The following is a 22718-nucleotide window of genomic DNA, read 5'->3' as shown; positions in this document are numbered from 1 at the left end:
CATTTTGCTTTGTTGTATTCTCATGGTTTCTGAGCCATTTTATTCGTCTCGTTCTCAAGTTCAATATGCTGCCCTGCACTAGACTTCGGTTTTCATTCAATAATTTTAGAAAACAGTGAGTTTTCTTAGCATACCTAGATTGGGTAAACTACTATTTTAGAATTGATATATAAGAACATAGATTAAGACATTAAGTACATTGAAATTAGGATTGTTGAACAATAAAAAATAAAGATAGAGGTGTAATTATCTTTCTACAAGAATCAATAACTATCCACCCTATGACAAGGCTTTCTAAAAATAAAATTTAAATTTATGCTGAATTGGAGACTAGAGTATAAAAATTGATTAAGAAAAGAACAAGTTAATTCTGCAGTGTAGGGTATGTTTATAATTATTCTAAATGCAAACATATTTATATAGATGAAGGTGAAGAGAAAAACATATACTTCCTAGATGTTTTTTTATAGAATTATCCTGGATCGCTGGGATGCAAAACTTGAATGAAAATTGCTTGTAACGAATATATTGAAGAGGGGTCTTTGCACACAGCGTTCGTTCCTCTGCAGCTAAGGTGTGCAACAAAGGGGAATCCACACCCATACAGAGGAGAAAAAGGAAGAATTAACAGAATCAAACAGAACACAATCACCAATCCTTTCAACCTTTCTTTCCTCAGTCTGTACATGTTTACAAATGTTAGTTGACGACTGTATATACACCAAAACCAGTAAAACTCTTGTGGAGCGAAGAGCTTCACTCTGCTCCTGCATCAAAATGATTCCCCTGCTCATGCCCTGTATTTCCTGATCTCCCAAAACTATGGTCAACCGAGCTGTCTGCATACCCACAAGGGTTGAATAATGTTTTTCTTTGTACCAGCCTGAGGGAGGTTGGGTTTCAATGGATGTCGGTACATCTTCGTTTATCCCCATCATTTTGTACTTCCGAGTCCCTTTGTGGCACAATGGAGAAACTCCCTCTCCGTCAAGAAACAGGTATACCGGAGTACCGAATTTTCCCTCAGGTAGACTTGGAATAGTGATGACCCACTATGATGATAATGATCATCCATGATTGAATGAACCCTTGAAATTCTCCTCTGGAAGAGTCCACGACATCAGATTCCCACCGGAATCCCCACTCAACAACTGCTTCAGGTCACTTGTCAGGTGCAAAGCTGTGACTGGATGCATATGCCACTTGAGTACCTTATACAGGACCAATATGTATTCAGGACCCTGGTCACCCTGCCCCAGAATACCTGTACCATGATTGCCCAACTTGCTTCTGCCAGTTGCTTCATCATCTGTGTGATGGACCATGTGCCACACCTTGACTGCACCACTCTGGTGGCCTGTCACGTACCAGTTTGTCTCCCACCAATCAGAAAAAGTTGTACTTGTGACTGAGAGAATCAAATCTGATGGCAACTGTGAAGTGTTCACCACAGCCAAACAATCCCCATTAATGCTCCAAACAGCAAGAACCACCCCAGCTGCGGTCAAAATTTCCCCAGTCAAGTCATTGACATAAATAGCAGATATAGGGGCAGGAAATTCTGGGAGCTGCTTCACAAAGACCAAGCTGCTTAGATCCCAAATGATCACAGTACAGTCAGCAGATCCACTCACTATTAAGGTATATGGCTGACTAACATAGAGACAAGTGACCTTGGCTGTGTGGGCACAGAGGGCTCGCTGCAAATTCAAGTGCCTCTGCCCACGAGTCCCATTCCCATCCTCAGTGATCCGCCACACACACACCAATCCGTCATTACCACCTGTAACCAAAGTTTGCCCATCTTGGCTTATTCGAGAGCAGTGAATTTGGTTTCCTAGATGTAAATTCTCATGGGTAGAAAGGAGTTTATCTTGGTCATAACCCAAAAATCTCAAGCTGCGGTCAGGGAAGCCCCATGCAATATACTTGCTATAAGTGGCAGGTTTTAGCAAGTGGTTTGGACCTGCAACAAGGACCTTGTCATTGAAAGTTACAATCTGAGAGATGGATGAAGAGGTTCGGCGAATTATATGTGGCTGCAGATGATTAGAGTAACGAAGTGGATGAGGAAGCTTCCTGACCCATCGTCTCTTTACATGAGGCTTCTGAAATAACTGCTTTGGGGTCTGTCCAAAGTGATTAATTTGGGCCAAAATGGAAGCCTTCATAGCTGGATCTGAAACTGCATCTATATCTACATTACCTTCATATGTGTAATGATAAAAAACATTTAGAGCTTCTTCAGCAGCCTGTATTTCACAAAGAATCATGCCAAGTAAGCAGCCAACCTCACTAAACGACACTAGAAAAACCAAATTGGGAAGACAAATTAATTTCTGCATGTGGGAGGAGGAAATAAGGGTGGCCATTAGGTAGGTTAGGCTCACCATTTGACAAAAAGAACAATTTACATTTGACTTAAGCAGTTTTATGCCATACAATGCTTTCCTTAAGTCTGTAGAACATGGTGAGAGTATTAGGCAAATAATTCAATTGTTTTGGGAACTCCCTCAAATGGCAGGTCCAGCTGATATTTACATGTTCAAATCCACAGGCATCCTTAGGTATTCACAATGTCATAAACACAAGGAACAGCCCCATGGATACAATTGAAAATGAGAATAAATCAAAATACTAATATTACTCACCTTCCCTCGCTGCTTATAGCCAAATATAAGATCAATCCAGTGGTGCAAATTTTCGGAAACATAATCTGATTCCAAAGCTTCTCGGTGTTTTTTAATAAACTCCCTGTTACTTCCCTTGGCCCATGGAGGTAGCAGAACATCGCCAACCTGGAAAAAAGAAACCATAAGATTCTGCAAAATATCAACTAAGTTAATATAAAAACAGAAATCTATTCAAACAAAAGACAACCTTCTCTCCTGATTGTTTTACACCCAAGTCAAGATTGAACCGATTTTCCAAAAACTCTGGCATGTAAAAGAATTCAGGAATCAATTCCTTCACATCTGAAGTGTTACCCTTCCCTGCTGCACTTGACCATGTATCTCGCACACTGTTGAAAAGACGGTCTGCATGGTCAAATTGACCACCTTGTAGTTTCAGGTTCTCTGTACTAAATGGCGGCAGGCGTAGAAGGTAGAAAAGCACTATCCCAGCACTTGAATAATGTGAGCCATAGTGAAACTTTGGAACATCAGGATCATCCCAGCTCTCGTATCTGAGACATGAACATTAAGCAAACTTACTGAATACATGTGATGATCCAGATCCACAATAAGGTTTATCATGAATGGTGATTATTATAAAGAAAAAGAAAATACTACAGGACGTGCATCACCCAACGAACCCAACGAACAGACTCACAAAGAGCCAGGTAAAAAAAGCAAATATGGCTGCCTAAAAAAAATTATAACTTGGAGAAAATGAACGGAAACCTTTTCTTGAATTCTTCCTCTCCTTCAGGTGTCTGGCATCCCATTGGTTTATCAAGCTTACGGAATGTTTTTGGGTTTGTCAAGTCAAGAACTTCACTCTCATAATTTGCAAGGATCCATGGAAATACTGGATACTGGGTGAGATTACTATATCCACGTCCAGCAAGTGTGTTGAGATGCATGAGGTACTGGAAGTTGCTTATTTCACCATTTTGCCAACGTTTTGAAAAGGACTTAGCCATGATCTTGAATAGACGACTACCTTCATTACTTTCTTGCTTTGATGCTCCTGAAATAGTTGTGTCTAACCTGTTGCATGAAGTGTGGTCACAATCGTTAGCTCGTCAAAAATTTCAATGTTAAAGGAGGCACAATAAATTTGAAAAGGCAAACATCAAAAAATATTTTGGGACTATAAATTTTTGTTATAACATCAAATTCAACCTTTATAAATTCAAAACAAAAACTAATGGCAATTTGTCAAATAACTGACTGGGTCTTAATTTCCACCCAGAGAATCAACAATTGTATCACAGGGAGGCATACTCATTAAATGGCAAAAGAAATTGGGTAACCCAGGATCAAGCAAACATGCACAGCACTAGAAGTTTACCTCCAAAGTTCACAGTCCATGCATTATGTTAATGGTGAAGTTGCAAAGTAGCTGTGGATTTGAAAGATTCTGGACTCACAAGATGCAATCTCCCTAACCCACTGCCAAAGTGGGATTTTATTCCCACAAACACATATTTCAAGGAGACGAAGGAAAGCCAAAACAAAACTTTTTTTTTTTTTTTAATCCTCTTAGCAACAATAGGGGTAAGACGGCATATAAGAAAGCCAATGGTTCAAATTGGTAACAAGCATGTAATGAAGACACTCAGTAAAAACCTAGTGTATTTAACTCTCAAATCTTGAAATGAATGGATAGTCTTAGCAGTCCCTCAAAAAGGAAGTCACTTAATGGTGGAGAAAGCATTAGACTCATATGTAGTTGAATGACAGGGTTAGGATCCTCTGCTTGCCATGCCCCAAAATTCAGGTCCCAACCATAGTTGGACCCAGATGAAACATGCAATTGGCATAAGTAATGCTGCATAGTAGAGACAACGCAAGCAAACACTTTACAAGTAGAGAAAAGAAATAACTGGGATACCAAGACAGGGGGTGAAAATGCATACATTTTGCTCCGTGGAAGATTCATAGAAATCAAATTTCTGAATACTTCATCCCTTTCTTTCTTGTGGAAAACCAGAAGATCGTTACACCCATCCATGCTAAATATCTCAATTGCAACAGGACGGAGCTGGTAGTCCCGTTTCAGGAGCTCATGAACACTATCAAGTTTCCACATGTGCCACAAATGAGGCATATTACCACTACTGCAAACCTTCTCTTTTCCCCATGCTCCGCCATTGTATGCCCAGGCTCTTCCCCCGATGGAGGTTTTAACACCACTCCATGAAGGAGGAGATTTTGACTGGAATTCAGAGCTGCCAGTAACATCTTTTTTGACACCCAAAACTTGATCAATCACAGAGAGTTCATCTTCACACCGCTTTTCACATATGCATCCTGTGTTGTCAATATAGTAATTTTCTATTACATATAGACACAGTTCCCCAATGAGAAATATGCCATCATGCTTGTCAAGACCAACAACTCTTTCACAGTTGTATTTAAACCTTATCTTCTCAAGAGGCTCCAAATAAGGCCTAATAAGACATTCCCCGTTATCAAGAAGCTCCTTCTCTGGCTTATCTTCAACAGGTTTCACTTCATCAGTTCTCACAGAAGAAGATTGCCAAGGAGAACCAAGATCAGACTTTGCATGCATGCTATCAGTCATTTGAAATGAAGCAACACTAGCCTTCAACCCAAATTCAAGTGCTGAGTGAAGACTTGCTTCATTTACGCTGCTGCATCGGTCATCATTGAACCCAATTCGAGCAGAAGTTGAATCACCATCTTTAAAATCCTCAGCTTCTTGGAAATAAGAATCATCACATTCAGGGCCATCCAAAGAGTTTTGCTCAGATGCATATCCCGGGAGATGAAGAAATGAACCAGAACATATGTCAGGATTACTCTCATTTTTCTCATTAATCAGCTCTGAGTCTACCAAATCAAATTGTTTGCAAATAATGCTTTGTATATTATCAAATTTTAAAGTGCATCGCTCGAGCTTTTTGCGCATGCGGTACGGACCTTCAATAGGACATAGTTGCCATTCCTGTTCAACACTCAAGAAATTGTTTCTCATTGGAAATATTCCTCGCTCATGTACAAGTTGCTGGAGATGTGTTTGCCATTCACTCTCTGCATGCAGAACCCACCCATATTTGTCCTGACGGACGACTCTCAGCTCTGTAGACATGGCATCACGAACCAACTCCAGCGCATACCTACGCTCATTGATTTGTTCCCAGTGTCTCAAGTCTAACTTAGCAGCATCTCGTGATCTCCTACCCATCTCTCTTTTTCTGCGGCCTTCCATGCCCTTTATTCTCACACCAGGAAATCTTGTGGAACCAGAGATATACTGGACCCACACGATGGCAGCATACTGATCCAGCACTTTATTTATGGCCTGTTCAGAAGATTGGAGCCATTCTAAGAAATTTGAGCAACTACCAGTCAGAAGTTTATCAAAACCTCCATGTAAGACATCCAACTGCTGCCCTTGGTTTGGTTTGGAGACGAGTAACTCCTCAAGTGATGCACGGCGGTTCAAGAGTAGATACTTGATTATCTCTATTGCCATATTTTGTGCACTTATCCGTGCATCCCACAGAAGAGATATCAAGTTTATGCAGAGACAACAAATGAGATCTGTATCAAGATTGCTTGGACAGATTACAAGCCTCTTGTTTGCAATTAGTAGCTGCAAAATGGTACAAATATTTACTCCTGACTCATCCTCTGAAGAATTAATGGGTGGGTCCAGCTTCCTGGCTTCTATCTGCAACCCCAAACATGAGAGGCAATCATCTTCTCCAATTGTGCTTAAAAAAGAAGGCAAGAAACAGTACAATATCATGCGATTTGTATTTTTGAGAAGTGCATGTACATAGGTCTCAAGCTGGCGACTTCCTCTTGTTATGGACAATAGGCCTTTCCCAGTAGGGGTCGCTTCTTCAATCCGGCCATCTTTATTGGCAAGCTGTAACATAGATAGAAGAAACTCCAAGGTTCTGAGTACTCCCCCAGGCAGCGGGAAGGCTCCCATATATACACGGTCCACAATCATCCAGCAGAGACTATCCAAATTTACAGACCAGCGATTCTTATCAAGTTTTTTCTCTTCTTCCTCATCATCACGCAGGAGGCGTCTTTCTAGAAAATTCATCAATCTACTGAGGCAAAGACCCTGAAAGACCAGTGCTGGTTCTGCATCTACATATAAAGGGATGTTTTCAAGAATCGACTCCAAAATTGGTGCTGCTTTTATATGCTCAGTTACAATATCAGCAAGAACTTCAGCTATGAAATCCAACACTGCAGTAGCAGCTGAGGCACATGGGCCACCACCATAGCCCGATTCCTCTGTTTCAATTAAAAGCTTCGAAGTTATAGCAAAAAACATATTGGCAGGAGAGGGTCCTTGGGAGCCAAACTTCGAATCTTGAGTTGCATGAAGTTCAGATTGAGAAGCTGAAGAACCCACCAAAGGAGTAGCAGATATTTGAGTTTTCACTTCACTACTATTGCCAGCATTACTGCCTAGCCATGCTGTTAGTGCAATCACTGGAGGAGTAGAAGGGGTGAAAACTAGTTTAGAGTTGGATTTCTCAGACATAATAGGAGAATCAGGGATGATCACTGATGTTGAACTAAGGGAATCTGTCATTGGAAAGGCATCTGTAGTCGCACTGATGTTATTATAGTGGCCAAACTCACGGGCACTGGAGGTTACAGAAGGGGTATTTTCCAGACCATCAAAATCAGAACTAGGAACAATCTGGTACCGCACTCCCATTAAGGGCTCACTTGATTGCTGAGAAGGCAAGCCACATAGGTTGTCAGAATCTTCCACCAAGTCATTACGGGATCCACCCATGTCCTCGGAACTAGTGCTTTTCTGGGCTGCAGGGAAGCTTCCAATGCTTGTTGAAGTTTTTGAAGATTGTTCATGTTCTTGAGGTAAGCTGGAGAATGTGTGTTGAGAGCTGTGAGTATCATCAATATCATGCAAGTTCTTCTCATCAGGTACCGTTACAGAGAGGCCTTTGGCCATCTTCACTGCACATGTAGCCCTGAAATGGAAACAAATCAGTTCTGACAGAACAGACAGTTTTCAGTAGCAACATAGAAGAACACTGACAAAGCACATTAGAGGCACCATTTCACTGTTTTTTTTTATGTTTCTCTAATGCCATAAATTTGACCAGATAAAGTGAAAAAGTCTAGAATGAGGTAGAAGGAGAATAGAAATTATCCAAAGTTTGCTAGTACATCTAGATCAACTTCATAGGGCCTAACCCTCCACTGCTCAAAGTCAACAAAGTATCAATTTAAAAAAACCCATGTATCCAGACCATTTTTATTAGAGTCTCTAGAGCAACAAGTCTTAGAGCCAAAAAGACATTGAGAAACAAACCTTACACAAGAAATATACAGGTCCACACAGCTTTCAAGGAATTCAGGCCTCCGGCATACAGCAGAGAAACGGGGGCACATTTTTGCAAGATCCACCATAAAACGCAACACCGAAGTAGCAGCAGCTGGAGCTGCTGCCTCCCCACCCATTAAACGCGCTGCATAAGTCTTATGCATTAGAGCTTCTCCTTGCAGCTCTCCTGTCATGTCCGCTGTACCGTCCACAAGCTCAGCCACAAGGGTCCCACCAAATTGTGAAAGATTACCTGCTAGGTGGGCCATCATACAGTGGATACTCAATCTATCAAATGTAGACTTTGCCATAGCAATCACAGATTCCAGCAGCTCCACAAACTTCAATTCTCCGTAGCTTCCATCACTTCTCATTAGGACATGAAAGTCTAGCATCCGAACTTCGGGCAGTCTTGGATAAACAGGCTTGCCAAATATTAAACAGAAAAGAATGTAGTATATTTCCGGAGAATCATAGAAGCTTGGTAGAGTACGCATCAAGCCTTGGTAGCCCCCACTACTTCGAAATTTAAGTGCAAAAGTTGGAGATGAAGCAAGACAAACCCCAAGAAGTGTCATGACCCATCTCATACTAGTTGGATGAACAGCTTCATCAAGAAAATATGTGATTAACTTAGACGAAACAATCTTATGCCATTGTTCCAGCAACTCTTCTGATTTTATTGTAACTTGCAAATCAATAAGCATTTCCAACAACATATTTCTTACTATAACATGTTTCCCCATTGGTTCCCGAAGTACTTGATGGCGAGGTGTCAATTCTGGAGGATCAAATGTCATAATTACAAATCTCACAACATGTTCCAACTCAGAAGTTAAAAATCCATCCTCCAGTACGACTCCAAGCAATATTATCAGCTTTTCTATAACAGGAACCTCCACATCACCCCTCTGAAGAGTTACAAGCAAATGTTGAACAAGATTGATCCGGCGTAAGACTGTAAGGTTATGGTTCCTGTACCAGTGCATAGAAACCAGGCGCTCAAGAAACCCCAGAAGTTGCACTTGAATTTGAACTGGAGCTATTACCCACAATGTCCAATCGAGTAAGACATGTTCAACCATGTCTGCATTCGACAGAACAATGCAGTTTGAAGATTCTGCTGCCTGAAAATCCACATTCTCAAGCTCTGAAATGTGACTAAATGAATCTTTCTGTACAGAAAAATCATCCAGATCCCCATGGGACCCAATTGATAAGACTTCGTCAGAAAATTTTGACAAGGTCATGTCTTCATAGCTGCTCTCATGTGAAATGTCAACAGGAGAAGTAACAGCAGGAGCAATTGGTAACTTCTGTGGTTCTGGGAAAGAAGCTTCGCACGCTGCAATCTGGAAAAAGATTTCAAGACACTGCTGGTCAAACAATGACATTCTACGATGCAGGAAGAGTGCAAGCAAATGATAACCTCTGTAGGCTTGCATATCGTGCACATTTTGAGGGCTCTGATGAAGTGCACAAGCAAGTAGGGCCAGAGACATGTGCAGCATATCCTTAGTTTCAGAAGCTTCAAGCAATGCTAGTACAACAGCCATACCACCAATAGTCCGAATGCTATCTCCAATCACACATTGAGCACAGATGTAAATATCCCCATGAAGTCGGCCAAAGCGCGGAATCCCTATAAGAGTAAAAGGACAAGACAGCAGTTCAAAGAACTCAGATTTTAAAAGCCAAAAGGAAATATTTGACTACAGAAAAAAAAATCTGAAAAAAGAGGAAAGAATAAAACCTCACCACCAATGGGAGAAGCAGCAGCTGACAATGGATCTACGAGATTGAGAATCGATAAAATTCCAGATGCCCGAAAGGCTTCTGAAGATGTTCCGTCAAATGCAAATACAAGCTTCTTCCCACAGAGATGTGATGACAGGTTGGTTAGTCTCTCTAAGTCCCAAACAATCCCACTACCATCTGCTTTGGTGCTGCTCCTCAATTTACTGGGAACTTCAACTTTTTGCCCATTAGAAGCCGCAGTCAGCTCTGTTTCCAGCGAATCCAAGATAGCCATGCTGCCACCACCACATGCCTGGTTAGGCACAAACTGTAGAAGATCTGTATCTTGGAAAAGTCCTCTATACCCCCGACCAAGAATGTACATGAAACATATACTACCTGACGTGAGCACTTCATCAAACAGATAGCAGCTCCTAAGCCTCCAGGACAGTTCAGTATTTTTTGCACATGAAATTGGGGTACCTATGGCCACATGTAGAGGCTTTCCTACAGGGGATGGTGAGTACCCCAGTTTGCCAGTATGTTTCAGCTTTCCATTGAGATAGACATAAGCTACACTAGCCTGAAAAAGTCCTGCAAGGGCATTAGGCTTGCTATGAACAACCGCAAGATGATGCCACCTACCTTCTTCAAGTTCAAGGCCTGAGAAAGACAGTGAACAGGAGTTGCTAGTCGCAAGAGTTAGGACTCCATCATCCTGAAGGTAAACTTCAGCGTACAACATATTTTCCTCATCAGCTGCACCAACGGAGAACATTCGAAGAACATTTGGCATGGAAGATTGTTGCATTCCAGATGGAGGCTTCCGTTTAGAAGGGCTCACCTTGCAAGGTTGTTCAGCTTCCTTTGTTGCATGGTTTTTAAGGAGATTATGAAATTGGAACCAACAAACAAAGGAATACCCAGCAGCAGGAGGCCATGTCCTCTCCCCTAAAGATACTTGTACAGATGCATGACCAATTCTGCACATGTCCATCTCTACAAATGGAGCTAGAGAAACATTCTCAGTAGTCATGCCTTCCATTTGAACTAATCTCTCCATCATATCTACAAGAATTCGACCTGAACGCATCAGCCTCGTTTGCAGAATGTATCTGACAAGTATTCGAAGCTCAGAAGAAGATAGCCTACAAAAGCAAGCAGCCAGTTAGTATTCTCCTCAAGCAAGTCAATAAACATTTATTTGTTGCACAGATAACAGAACAGATGCATCCCACCTATATGCACCAAGCACCTCCACAATTTTCAATGCATGTACGAGTAATGGGGAAGAACCCGCAAGAAATGGTTGGATAGTCTCCAAAAGAAGTCCAACACAACCTACGTCACAAGAAAATAAAAAATAAACAGGCAATTTTCAAATTTAAAAGGAAAGAAACCAAAGTTGACAAGGTAGCATGTCACATACCTACGGAAGTCAAATTTTCCTGATTGAAAGGACCCGCTCGTGCAAGTTTCTCAATGAAATTTAGTACTTCAAGCTGTACCTTTGGAGTAAAGAGTAATAAACAACGTATTAACATTAGCACAGCACTGGCATTATATACACGCTCACTGTCTGGTCTACAAGTACCCGAAGGAGTACTTAGAGGGAAAATAGTGGACCCTGCTTGAATGATATCAGATGACTGGGCACTTTCATCATGCAAGGCAGAGGAAGGAGGGACAACAATTTCCAGAGCAAGCTCCAGCAGTAATTGAATAACTTGCCTTTCACAATCCACACAAAGCAAGCCTGACTCACAGAGAAGATCATAAAAGGTCTGGGATGATAAGTTTGTATGAAGCTCTAACCGGTTAATGGGATTATTGCACACTCCAGCAGTCACAACACGAAAAATAAAACTAAAGACTTTCAAGTGAACCATTAAAGAATAGTCCTCCATGTCTCCTTCAATACTGTGGAAACTATTGAGTGTTGTGACCAGAAGGGAAAATCCAGTAGCATCTCCAAAGACCCTTTGTGCTTGATTATTAACTCCAAGAATTCGCCATAAGGCCCCCAATATATCACATTTTGCTTCATTGTGAAGTTCGTGCTGAGATCCAGAAATACTAGTCACCATGCCACTTTTTAGAACTTCAATCAAAGAACCCAATTCCTCTGGGTGAGCCTGATATTAACAGATTATAGATATCAGTTTATCACAAATAGAAGAATGAAGATATGGAAATTTCAAATTTAACTAAAAATGTATTTCTAATAATAAAATGTCCACATTTGAAATATATAAATAACTCAATGTGCGCAGACACATAAAAGTTCTCTCTCTCTCTCTCTCTCTCTCTCTCTCTCATGAAATACATTTTATATATACAGAAACATATAAAATGCATCATTTCTCAAGCAATTAGTAGCTCTACAAAGAATGATATTACCTATCAATGCCTGATTCAAAGTATGCCACCTTGAAGTGAACACTGCTAACAAATAAATAGTCCAAATAGTGAATCTCAATATGGTCATTCATTCAATCTCACTTTAGAATTAAGAATTCAAAGAGTATATGTTAAAGTCTCTATTGTTCTGTGTTTCCTGTAATTTGCTGTTTTAGTTAAAGTCTCTTTTATTCTGTGCTTTCTGTTATTTGTTGTTCAAGTACTGTGTGAAGAATGAAAATTGAGTGAAGAGAGGGAAAGGAGAGGAAGAAAGCTGACATACAGCCTGCTGGATGGGGAGAAAGTTGATCTGCATCTTCCCTATATTTCACACTTAAGTGGTTTGTACAAGAAATCTAAAAAGCCCCTCCATTAAGGACTTAAACATAACTAAAACACCCTTCTAAAGTTACCACATTTACACAATAACCACATCTCTTTAAACACTAATGTGGACTCTTTTTTCCTAACAAATTACAAATCTACCTCCCAAAATACCCTTGATCCTTAGCATACTGAAATGTCCTCACTTTTATGTTACTAAGAGAAGGGTAGTTTGTCATTATATAAACAGAAATCTAATAAAAGCATTAGGGGTCGAGCAGTTATAGATTACATTCCTTAACTCCTCTCTCGCTCTCGCTCTCTTGTTTCAACACACTTGAATTTCTCTCTCTCTCTCTCTCTCTCTCTCTCCCTCCCTCCCTCCCTCCCTCCCTCCCTCTCGCTCTCGCTCTCTCGTTTCAACACACTTCTCTCTCCCTCCCTCCCTCCCTCCCTCCCTCCCTCGCTCTCGCTCTCGCTCTCTCGTTTCAACACACTTCTCTCTCCCTCCCTCCCTCCCTCCCTCTCTCTCTCTCTCTCTCTCTCTCTCTCTCTCTCTCTCTCGTTTCAACACACTTGAATTTCTCTCTCTCTCTCTCTCTCTCTCTCTCTCCATTTCTACTTTTATACCACGAACTTGCGATTAGGTCGCTTCCCACTTCGGCTTTTTCCGCTAATTCACACCTAGGGCTGCTTTTTAGAGCGAAATTACTCACCTGGTCTCTAACTCTCCACGTTTCCCTTTCTCTCTCTCTCTCTCTCTCTCTCTCTCTCTCTCTCTCTCTCCCTCCCTCCCTCCCTCCCTCCCTCTCTCTCTCTCTCTCTCTCTCTCTCTCTCTCTCCCTCCCTCCCTCCCTCTCTCTCTCTCTCTCTCTCTCTCTCTCTCTCTTTCTCTCTCTCGCTCGCTCTCTCGTTTTAACACACTTGAATTTTTCTCTCTCTCTCTCTCTCTCTCTCTCCATTTCTACTTTTATACCACGAACTTGCGATTAGGTCGCTTCCCACTTCGGCTTTTTCCGCTAATTCACACCTAGGGCTGCTTTTTAGAGCGAAATTACTCACCTGGTCTCTAACTCTCCACGTTTCCCTATTTCTCTCTCTCTCTCTCTCTCTCTCTCTCTCTCTCGCTCTCGCTCTCGCTCTCGCTCTCTCGTTTCAACACACTTGAATTTGATGCCAATACCCTTATAAAGGTCTAATATTCAGATTCCTTCATTAAAATACATAGTACAGACAAGATGCTAGAATATTAGGATTTTTACCATTTCTGCGGAGAAAACATTGATTTGCACCCATGTTAATATTTGCAGATGTCAAGTGGTTGAATGAAAAGAATGGTCAAATTCTCTATCTGCACTGGAACCTGCACCGTAATTTGCAGTTTAAGTAGTTAAAGTCTCTTTTATTCTGTGTTTTCTGTTAGTTGCTGTTCATGCACTGAGATGTCCATATATTCACACCTTATTTTTAAAAAAAAAAGTACTGAGATGTCCTCACTTCAAGTTATTAAGTGAAGCATAGTTTTGTTGTTATATAAACAGAAAACTAATATCAGCATTAGGTCAAGCAGTTTTAGATTATGCTCGTTTAGGTTCCTTCTTTTCCTCTGTAATGTTCTGCCCTCTCTCTCACAACTCACTCATTGTCCATTCTTTCTCTTCTCTGATCTCTAACCACAAGAACAGCAATTTTCTGTTTAAGTAGTTGAAGTGTCTTTTATTCTGTGTTTTCTGTTAGTTGCTGTTCAAGTACTGAGATGTCCTCACTTCAAGTTATTAAGTCAAGCATAGTTTTGTTCTTGTATAAACAGAAACCTAATATAAGTATTAGGTTGAGCAGTTTCAGATTATGCTCGTTTAGGTTCCTTCTTTTCCTCTGTCATGTTCTGCCTTCTCTCTCACAACTCACTCCTCATTGTCCATTCTTTCTCTTCTCTGGTCTCTAACCACTAGAACAGCAACCTTTATCTTCCTTTTCTTGCTTTTTACCAGAATCTTACAAAATATGGGTCCCTAAAACTTCAACACACTAGAATTTGATGCCAACCCCTTTTTAAAGGTCTAGTATACAGTCATTTCTTCTGTACTGATATTCAGATTCTCTCATTCAAATACGTAGTCAGACAAAATGCTAGAATATTAGGATTTTTATCATTTCTGCAAATATTAGCAGATGTCAAGTGGTTGATTGAAAAGAATGGTCAAGTTCTATATCTGCACTGGAACCGGCACTTGGATTAATTTAATAAGCCAATAAGCATATCTAGTACATAGGCAATCAACTAACTGCATGGTCAAAAGCCACTCAAAGTCAGGTGCAAAACGTAGGGCTACATGAACAGTTCCAGCAATATAGATGCAAAAAAATGCACAATTAGCAGTCAATTATTTTTTAAATGTACATGAAGAGATATCTTATATACAGGCCCAACCAATTAAAAGCATGACCTGAGCCCATATAAGATTGGGCACACAAATTATGGCCATTGGATGACTCAAATTATTAGGCAAACAAAGAAAACTTAATGTACTTGTGATAATTGACAGTAAAAGGCTGCTAAAAAATGTAAAAGGAGCAAAACGTTTATACTTGAGCTGTGTCTTCAATTATCAAGCATGATAACATCCTGAGAGCCCCTGTACGGTGAATATCGGAGGCCAACAATGGGAGAATAATGGTAACACCGTATACCGAGCGGAGAAATAATTGATTAGTTGCAGATTTCTTAATCAAAGAGACAAGACAATCCCATGCAACAGCTATTGTTCCATTGTCTTCAAAAACAGGGAACTTCTCTGAACCAGATCCCACCAGCTTTGGTGACGAAATAATTGCATCCTTGTCCTCCATGTGTTTCTGGAAACTGTCTGAACTAAAGTTCCTTTCTAATAGTCCAGAACTATTATGAGACTGCTCTGAACCCAAGAGAAACTTATGCATCTTGAGATCGTCAAGAAGGACTCCCAGAACACCCACCTCTTGTAATACCCTCTTGTATTGCTGATCAAAGGATAACAGTTTCACAAAAAAGCAAAGGATTTTATGCTTCAATTTGGTATTTATAGGTTGGTGCAATAGAAAGCATAGAGTAAGCAATTCCTGATCAGGTACACAGTTCACAACTGTTACAGCATATTCAAGGATTTTTAGGATTATCTCCTGAAGTGATGGAGGAAACTGAGCCATGTTGTGGATGAAGAGTGGCACTGTCCTTAACTGCTGACACAACTTGTAGTTGTCAAGGTGACTCGAAAATATTTTGAACATTCTATTCAATACCTCTGCTTGTACTTCTACATTATTTGCTTTGAGAAATATGTCCTGCAACATCTGAACTGCTTCAAGATCTCTCACCTTTGTGTTTCCCTTCTCCCATATTTCCTCATTAATCTTATCAGAAGATGAACGATTTCTGCCATGCATAATATTCTTACTAGCAGTAGTCTTAGAGCCCCTACCACCAACTGCGCTGGTGGATTCCATGGGACCAGTTTGAGCAAGAGTAACAAGAACATCAAGTAGTCGGGAGAGTGATGGAGAAAAATGTAGGGGAGAGGTATTTCCATTTCCAGCAAGATGCTCTTGTGCTACAGGGTAAGCCCTCTGGAACTCATCTGAAATGGAGGGTTCTACTAATGGTTGTGATTGGATAGATTGAACAACCTGGCATGTCTGTGGGGAAGAAAGTACCAATGCAAACTGAATAAGGAACTGATAGCCATGAGCATTATGGATATCCTCCCTAAGCTTGACACCACCAGCCTCTACAAACAAAAATCAAGAGAACTTTCCTGTCAGCTGCAAACCCATTTGGAACAGTTTCATACCATCAATAAACCTATATCTAAAAGAACCTATATTATCCAAAGCTTTATCATGTCAAGATGGTAAAGAGCAGAAGGAATATGAACTCGTCCAAGAACAACTTCAATTACTACCACTGCTTACCAGGCCTGTATGATAATTCCACACATTCAAGTAACAAGTCAACTATGCCCATTGTGTATGCAGAGTCACCATTATCAGGGTCGAAATCTTTCACAGACATTAGAAGGACTTTGATCTGAAATGAGTAAAGGGAGAGTAAGAGGCATGTCTAATTGAAAAGCACTAAAGACAAAATATCATTTGTTAAGTGCAACAAGGGAATACAAGATGATGCTTGTGAATATATTTTGCTGTGCTCCCATTGTCATTGACCAGCAGTAGACCAAGTATCTGTGGGAAATGAAAGATTTCAGATAAATTACTAGAATAAATCTGACATGCTGTTTTTTCTTTGAATAGAAACAAGTTCCTATTTAGGATGTTGATCACCCAAATGGCAAAGAACATATTTCTGACCATAACACACCTGCATGGCATGTCGATGAAGCTGAATGGCATGCAAAGACAGAAGGCTCTCTCTAAATCGAGGGAAAACAGTCAAAGATCCATCTACAACCATCTGAAACAGAACCTGCAGTGAGTCATCCTCAATCAAACTCTGTGGAGCTGAAGGATGGCTTGACAATGCTTTCATAATGTGTACCAGACTCCCCTCAACCTGCATAAACCAAGCGTTTCAACACTAAAATACAGCAGACAACTACATTTAATCAATAATTCTTACAGATTTAGAGGTATATTAAATAGTCATGCTAGAACAGTCTTGGCACAAAAGGGTGCATTTGAAAAGAGATTTCTATGCATACTCATAAAAACAGGCAAGAAGATAATTTTTGCAAGCCCCCCAGATCATTAAATACTTTTTTAAGTCCTAAGCATATGTAAAGCACCCAACCTCATCCAACCCTTATCAGATGCCATTCTCCACAGGGATGTCAACTGTCCCTTTTATTCTGCAGATTAAAAGATATTCCACAAATTGCACCTTCTCTCTCTACAACATATGCAATAATGATTTTTACAAATGTCTTCAGTGGAGAACAAAACACGGTTCCATGAACTCTCCAGTACACAAAATTCTATTTAACCCTGAGGAATCAAATTTCAAGATAATACAATCTCATTCTAACTTTGTAATTTGGCCCTTTGGATGGCCATATTTATACAGTTGACCTCCATAACCATAAGAAGGGATTCTGAGAAAGCCTCGCTCAATTCAAACTTGGTTTCTTTCTTTTACACCCCTTACACTTACTGAGACTTGAACCCCAGATCTCAAGTTAAAAAACTTGTTTCTTTCCTCTCGTCTCTTTCTCTCTCCAATCTCTCTTCTATGTCTCAGTTCTCCCTATTTTACACCCTTGATGCAGCAATTGAGTCAAACTATCAAAACACAACCCAATCTCAATTCCAGGCAACTAACTAGACAGAGATTGAAAATAAAAACATTGTTACAATGAAGATATGTATGAGACAAGAGGCAAACAGAGATTGTTACATTTAGGTGCTTGGGTAAAGGTATCCAATGTCCCTCTTCAATCAACAAAAAGAAGACTAAGAGGAATAACCTAGCACTGGTTTCTAATCATAATTCACAGGGTGCCACACCTCAAGTCGGCGAGTATGAGCAGAATGGTCTTCTACTGTTGACTCATCTGAGTTTGAAATTTGTCTTTGATTGGTTTCAGCAGGGAGGAGAAAGGCATTGAAGATATGTATGAGACAGGATAAGATGCCAGAGTCTAAAAGAGGTTGCTTGTCAATTGGCTGTAAATAAAAAAATAAAGTGATAGAGAAAAAAAAAGCTAGATTTAAAAAGTCTGCCAAAATAGAGATCAGACTCAGTAGAAATGATAAAAATTGAATGATAACTTCAGAAACCATAGTTCTCTTCATTTCAAGAAAGGCCAGGCATACCCCAGACACAAGTACTTCTACTGCATACAACAGATTTGAACCAGGATTAATGCCTTCCTGCATAGATGGATGGAGTGACTTATGATTAGGAGATGTAACCAAGTCTGAAGAGGCACAGTTCAGCAGGAAATTTAAGAGGGGAGCTATAAATATGGGGGGGAAAGAAAAAACCTTTGGGGCTTCTGAAAAATATCTCATAAGTTTTGTAACATCCAAAGATCTTGTTTTGCTAGAGATTTTTAACTTCTCAACATCTGTCACAAATGCTCTCCCCACAACAAAAGAGAATATGTGGGTTTCAACTAACCTGCAAATTATTAGTGCCTAGCAGTTAGCTTACTTGAAATATGTGTAAGATTGGCAGCCCATAAAACAGCCAGAATTAAAGAATAAACGCATTGACAAATGCAAGTTGAAAAACTCAAGAAAGTGCCTGTGTGAATCCCACAACATATAACTAGCAAAAGGTCAGCTTTTATGTCTTTCAGTGACAGTTCACAAGTCATTCTGCTTCCTGCCAGCCGACAAACCCCCCAACAGATCCCTATTCTTGAAACTAATCTCGCTCCATAATATATTCTAAAGAAAAAAGTTGTCTTATTCCCACTATCCTTCCTCTAAAGTATTCTCAAAAAGTTCATCATTATCAATCCTCTGAACTCACTTTTTTGGTTGTGGATTGGGACTTCAGGCTCAATGGCTTGGGAGAGTTTCTACTGTGAGATCTTGGGTTCAAGTCTCACTGGGGGGTTTATTTTATTTTCTTTTCTTTTCTTTTCTTTTTTTTTTATTTTTTATTTTTTTTGGTATCGTTTGCTAATCTGTGGCTTTGCACTTTCATTGTTATTTGTAGGCCTTGTTGGTTTTAGTTGGCCTTGCATTTGTAATTTTTTAATCGCTTTTCTCTCTTAATGAATTTTCACAGTTCTCAAAAAATTATATTTATAGTTTAAGTAGAAACATATCACAGGTATATATAGGCCCACAAGAAGTGGGAAATCGAGCTCCTTAATATTTGATGCAGCTTAAAATAAGGTAAAAGCTATCAATCAGCAAGTTCAGAGAAGCCACTCAGACTGGCCATCAAATAAAAGGAGCAGTGTCGTTTTTAAACCGGTTAGCCTGTAATATAAAATTGCCTTCTTAGATCTCTATCCTCTTAACAGTTTAGAGGAACAAACAAATTGTCAGTTTAAAAGATTATCAAAAAACCAAAATGTAAATAAATTTCTAAAAAATGTATCAAGAACTTCTTGCATTACAAAGACGCATTCCAAACTGAAGCCTTAGCCTACCATAGATTAATCGTTACACGACAAAGCCGTGGAAAACTATAGTTTTTGGCCTTGTGGTCCAGCATCAAAATATTCTGCATAGACAAGGTCCAGTGTTGGTGTTTGCATGTCACAATGTTGAAGGGCTTTTTGGCTTTTGTTACACCATTGTAGAATCATTTTCAGCTTCGTGCAAGAGCAAGGCTGAACATTTCCTAACAATCCAAGTGGTGCTGCTCTCTTTTCTTTTGAGTAGGTTTGGGGTTCCGTGCAAAGTTTTTAACTTTTTTTTGTCATGTTCAAAGATTGACCTACAGATCTAAGCTCGCCAGTTTTTTAATGAATTAAAATAGCTTGAAAGATAATAGCCCACTGCATTTTTTTTCTTTTTTTTTTTCACAAGTACTTTACTTCTTTGTTTTTCTGTTAACTCAAAATAAAAGAAAATAAAAAATCCTTCCTTGTTATTCTATTCACCATAATTTGGAACATATACTTCTGCATGTGGTTGTATCACTGAGTAGTGCAATTACACACCCAAATTATGTTACTTCTGGACTTCATGGATGCTCTGAACTTGTGCAGCAACAAACTAATAATCTAAAGAACCAAAAGAGAGAATTTGAGTAAGCAGTTTATTTTCTTAGGAGAAACTGCAAAACTTACGTGGTAACTAAATGAGCTACATTAGCTTGCTGCTTCACTAGTCTACAAAAAACTTCTACAGCCATGTTTAAGGCCGCTTCTTTCTCCTGCATGTAAGAATTTTCAAAAACATCACAACCTAGAACTCACATAATGAACAAAAAAGTTAGTATGGCAACAGAAATACATACAAGCTGCATACCTTTTCGGAGTCGGAAGACCGAAACTCTTCCCAAAACCTCTTAAAGTCCAACTCCAGTTCATGCTTGTCTCTGCTTCACAAATAAATACAAATAAGAACAGGTAAAATAAGATAGTGTTTTAACCATCAACCATCCTCAAATGAGAAGAATGTAATCAGCTCTAACAGCATTATATCTTATCTGTCAGCAAATCCAAGTACTACAGAGAGGTAAATAACAATAATAATAGTAACAATAACAACAACTTGAAAAAGGAAAAGGCAGAAGCAGAATGAGATGGTGGATTAAAAAGTAAGGATCTACTAATGCATTCTAAATGTTAAAGCAACCTCAGGCCTTCAAATATGAGATCCTACTCATTATGATGTGTCTGTCCAAACCATGAAGCTTTATATATCAACATTAAAAGAAAAAAATAAAATAATAAGAAGAAGAAGGTGATACAGCATTGTCACCAAGTAAACACATGTTTGGCGAGTTTCTTGCCCCTTTTGGTTCCAGAAATACTTTCAATCATGTATACTACGTACCACGAAATTACCTGATAAGAGCTTCGAAATATATGAAAAGAGAAAAGGGAAGCTTGTAATGCATGGTACCAATGTTTCGATTTAGCATCGCTACAGAAATTCGAGTGAAATGTATAGACAGAGAAATAGAACACTTCCAAGTTTTCAACCATATGGTTAGATCCATCCAGCACATAAAGACTCAATTGGTGACTAAACACGAAACTGAAGCAAACAATATCCCACTGAAACAAAATAAAAAATAGCGTTTTTCTTCATCCACAAAGCCCCAGTCAAACAATGTTTCCATCAGAAAACCAGCATCGTTAACGTCCAAGCAAATCGGTTTTGAATTCATTACACCAGTCTAGCATATATACGAAGATCGGTCAAAAAATGGCGGACCTGGACGGCGACGAAGACTCGAAATCATTCCTAGCAGAAAGAGGTGACCCTCCGGCAGAAGTGGCAGTCGGCGACGGGGAAGCGGATTGAGAGAGGCCGACCTTCTCCTTGATCTCTTTAAGCAATGAAGCCCATTTCATTGTTTTCCGAGATGACTGAAACATGTGAGGATCTCGTCATCCGAATCTCCTCACAACACTCATTCCCAAACCAAAACAATACAAATTCCTTCGGACAACGGCCCAAGAAAAAGAAAAGAAAAGAAAAGAAACGAGCTCCCTCCACCACAACCGGATCAATGAACCTGAAGACCAAACAAGATCCTCCAAATGGAGCAAGATCAGATTTTTCCTTTTCCTTGTCTTTTTTGCTGCAATGCTCTCTCTATTGCCCAGCTGAATCTTCCGAAAGAAAAATTAACACTTTTAACAGTTTTTCTTTGCCTTGTTTTGCTTTGGATTATTAAAAAAATGTGTGCCCTAAACATGAAAATTTTGTTTAAAAGAGAGAGATTGAAGCCGCGGTTTCTGCTGGGAGAAAAAAAAGGCCCGCCGAGCTTCGGTCGATCTTCTCCTCGCACCTGCGATGGGCGCTATATCCCCTCCCGGTCGGTGCCACATCAGCTCCAGACCTTATGCCACGTGGCTCATTTAGAGATCTCCTTCTACATGACCCCACCGTCGGGCTGCCGATTGGCTCCTGGTTGACGTGGTCGAGCGATCCATGGTCTGCGAAATGACAAGACTGCCACGTTTTATAGTTGATTTTCATGGTGGCAAATGCCAGCTAATCATTGCGCAAAAAGAAATCATAATCTGTTAGTGCCAAACAGCGCGTGGACCCACCATGACGCTCCTTCCATCCGTCCCCACACACCAAAGATCCGACGTGGGAGATCTTTGTGTCTCGTATCATGATAGAACTTCACACGTGTGGTAAAAGCAAACACTATTTTTCTTTTTCACGAGAAAAAGCTTTTAAAAATTAAAAACTGAATAGAAATTACATAAATAAGAAATATGGGAAAAATTAACAAATAAAAAATAATAATAATAATAATAATAGGGATCGAGTTAACAAAATAATCGAATAAAAAAATTATAAGTAATTAATTACTAAATAATTAAAAAATATCTTAATTAAAGTTTAAATAAAATAGGGATGGAACCAAGCAACAACCCCTTTTTTTTTCAGTCGAAAGCATCCAATCGGAAAAAATATTCGTCCATAGTGTCATATTATACGTATTATATAAAATTTGTACCCATGACCGATCAAACATTGAACAATTGAATCATTCAATTTGAATAAAATAAATGCAAAATTTTGCATTTAAAGAAAAAGGGGGGGGGGCGGGGGGGGGGGGGGGGGGGGGGGAGAAGGGTGCTTTCATATTATTT

General features: G+C 39.7%; 1 protein-coding gene across 2 annotated transcripts; it reads right to left on the bottom strand.

Moving 5' to 3' along the window:
• Window positions 1-499: 499 nt before the first annotated feature.
• On the bottom strand, window positions 500-21958 carry LOC137949003 (protein SPIRRIG-like). Of its 2 annotated transcripts, XM_068795254.1 has the most exons (19): window positions 21319-21958; window positions 20404-20473; window positions 20223-20308; window positions 18454-18589; window positions 18283-18339; window positions 17974-18132; window positions 16832-17023; window positions 16630-16695; window positions 16426-16540; window positions 15067-16241; window positions 11183-11888; window positions 10992-11094; window positions 9775-10901; window positions 8005-9658; window positions 4586-7660; window positions 3405-3713; window positions 2881-3187; window positions 2652-2798; window positions 500-2252 (listed from the first exon to the last, which is right to left on the bottom strand). In XM_068795254.1, the coding sequence occupies exons 1-19, from the start codon at window positions 21480-21482 to the stop codon at window positions 1068-1070; spliced, it is 10833 nt and encodes a 3610-aa protein (XP_068651355.1). In that variant the 5' UTR covers window positions 21483-21958; the 3' UTR covers window positions 500-1067. The 2 variants fall into 2 exon arrangements, with proteins under 2 accessions (XP_068651355.1, XP_068651356.1); XM_068795255.1 differs by lacking the exons at window positions 17974-18132; window positions 18283-18339; window positions 18454-18589; window positions 20404-20473; window positions 21319-21958 and having other exon boundaries at window positions 20223-20275.
• Between the last annotated feature and the right edge of the window lie 760 nt (window positions 21959-22718).

Source organism: Aristolochia californica, unplaced genomic scaffold, assembly GCF_029961685.1.
Source record: "Aristolochia californica isolate CCGP_79_NKW_82.1479 unplaced genomic scaffold, dmAriCali1.0.hap1 SCAF_13, whole genome shotgun sequence".
Lineage (NCBI taxonomy): Eukaryota > Viridiplantae > Streptophyta > Magnoliopsida > Piperales > Aristolochiaceae > Aristolochia > Aristolochia californica.
Note: the sequence above shows the minus strand (reverse complement) of the source record. Positions and strands in the feature narration are given on the sequence as shown.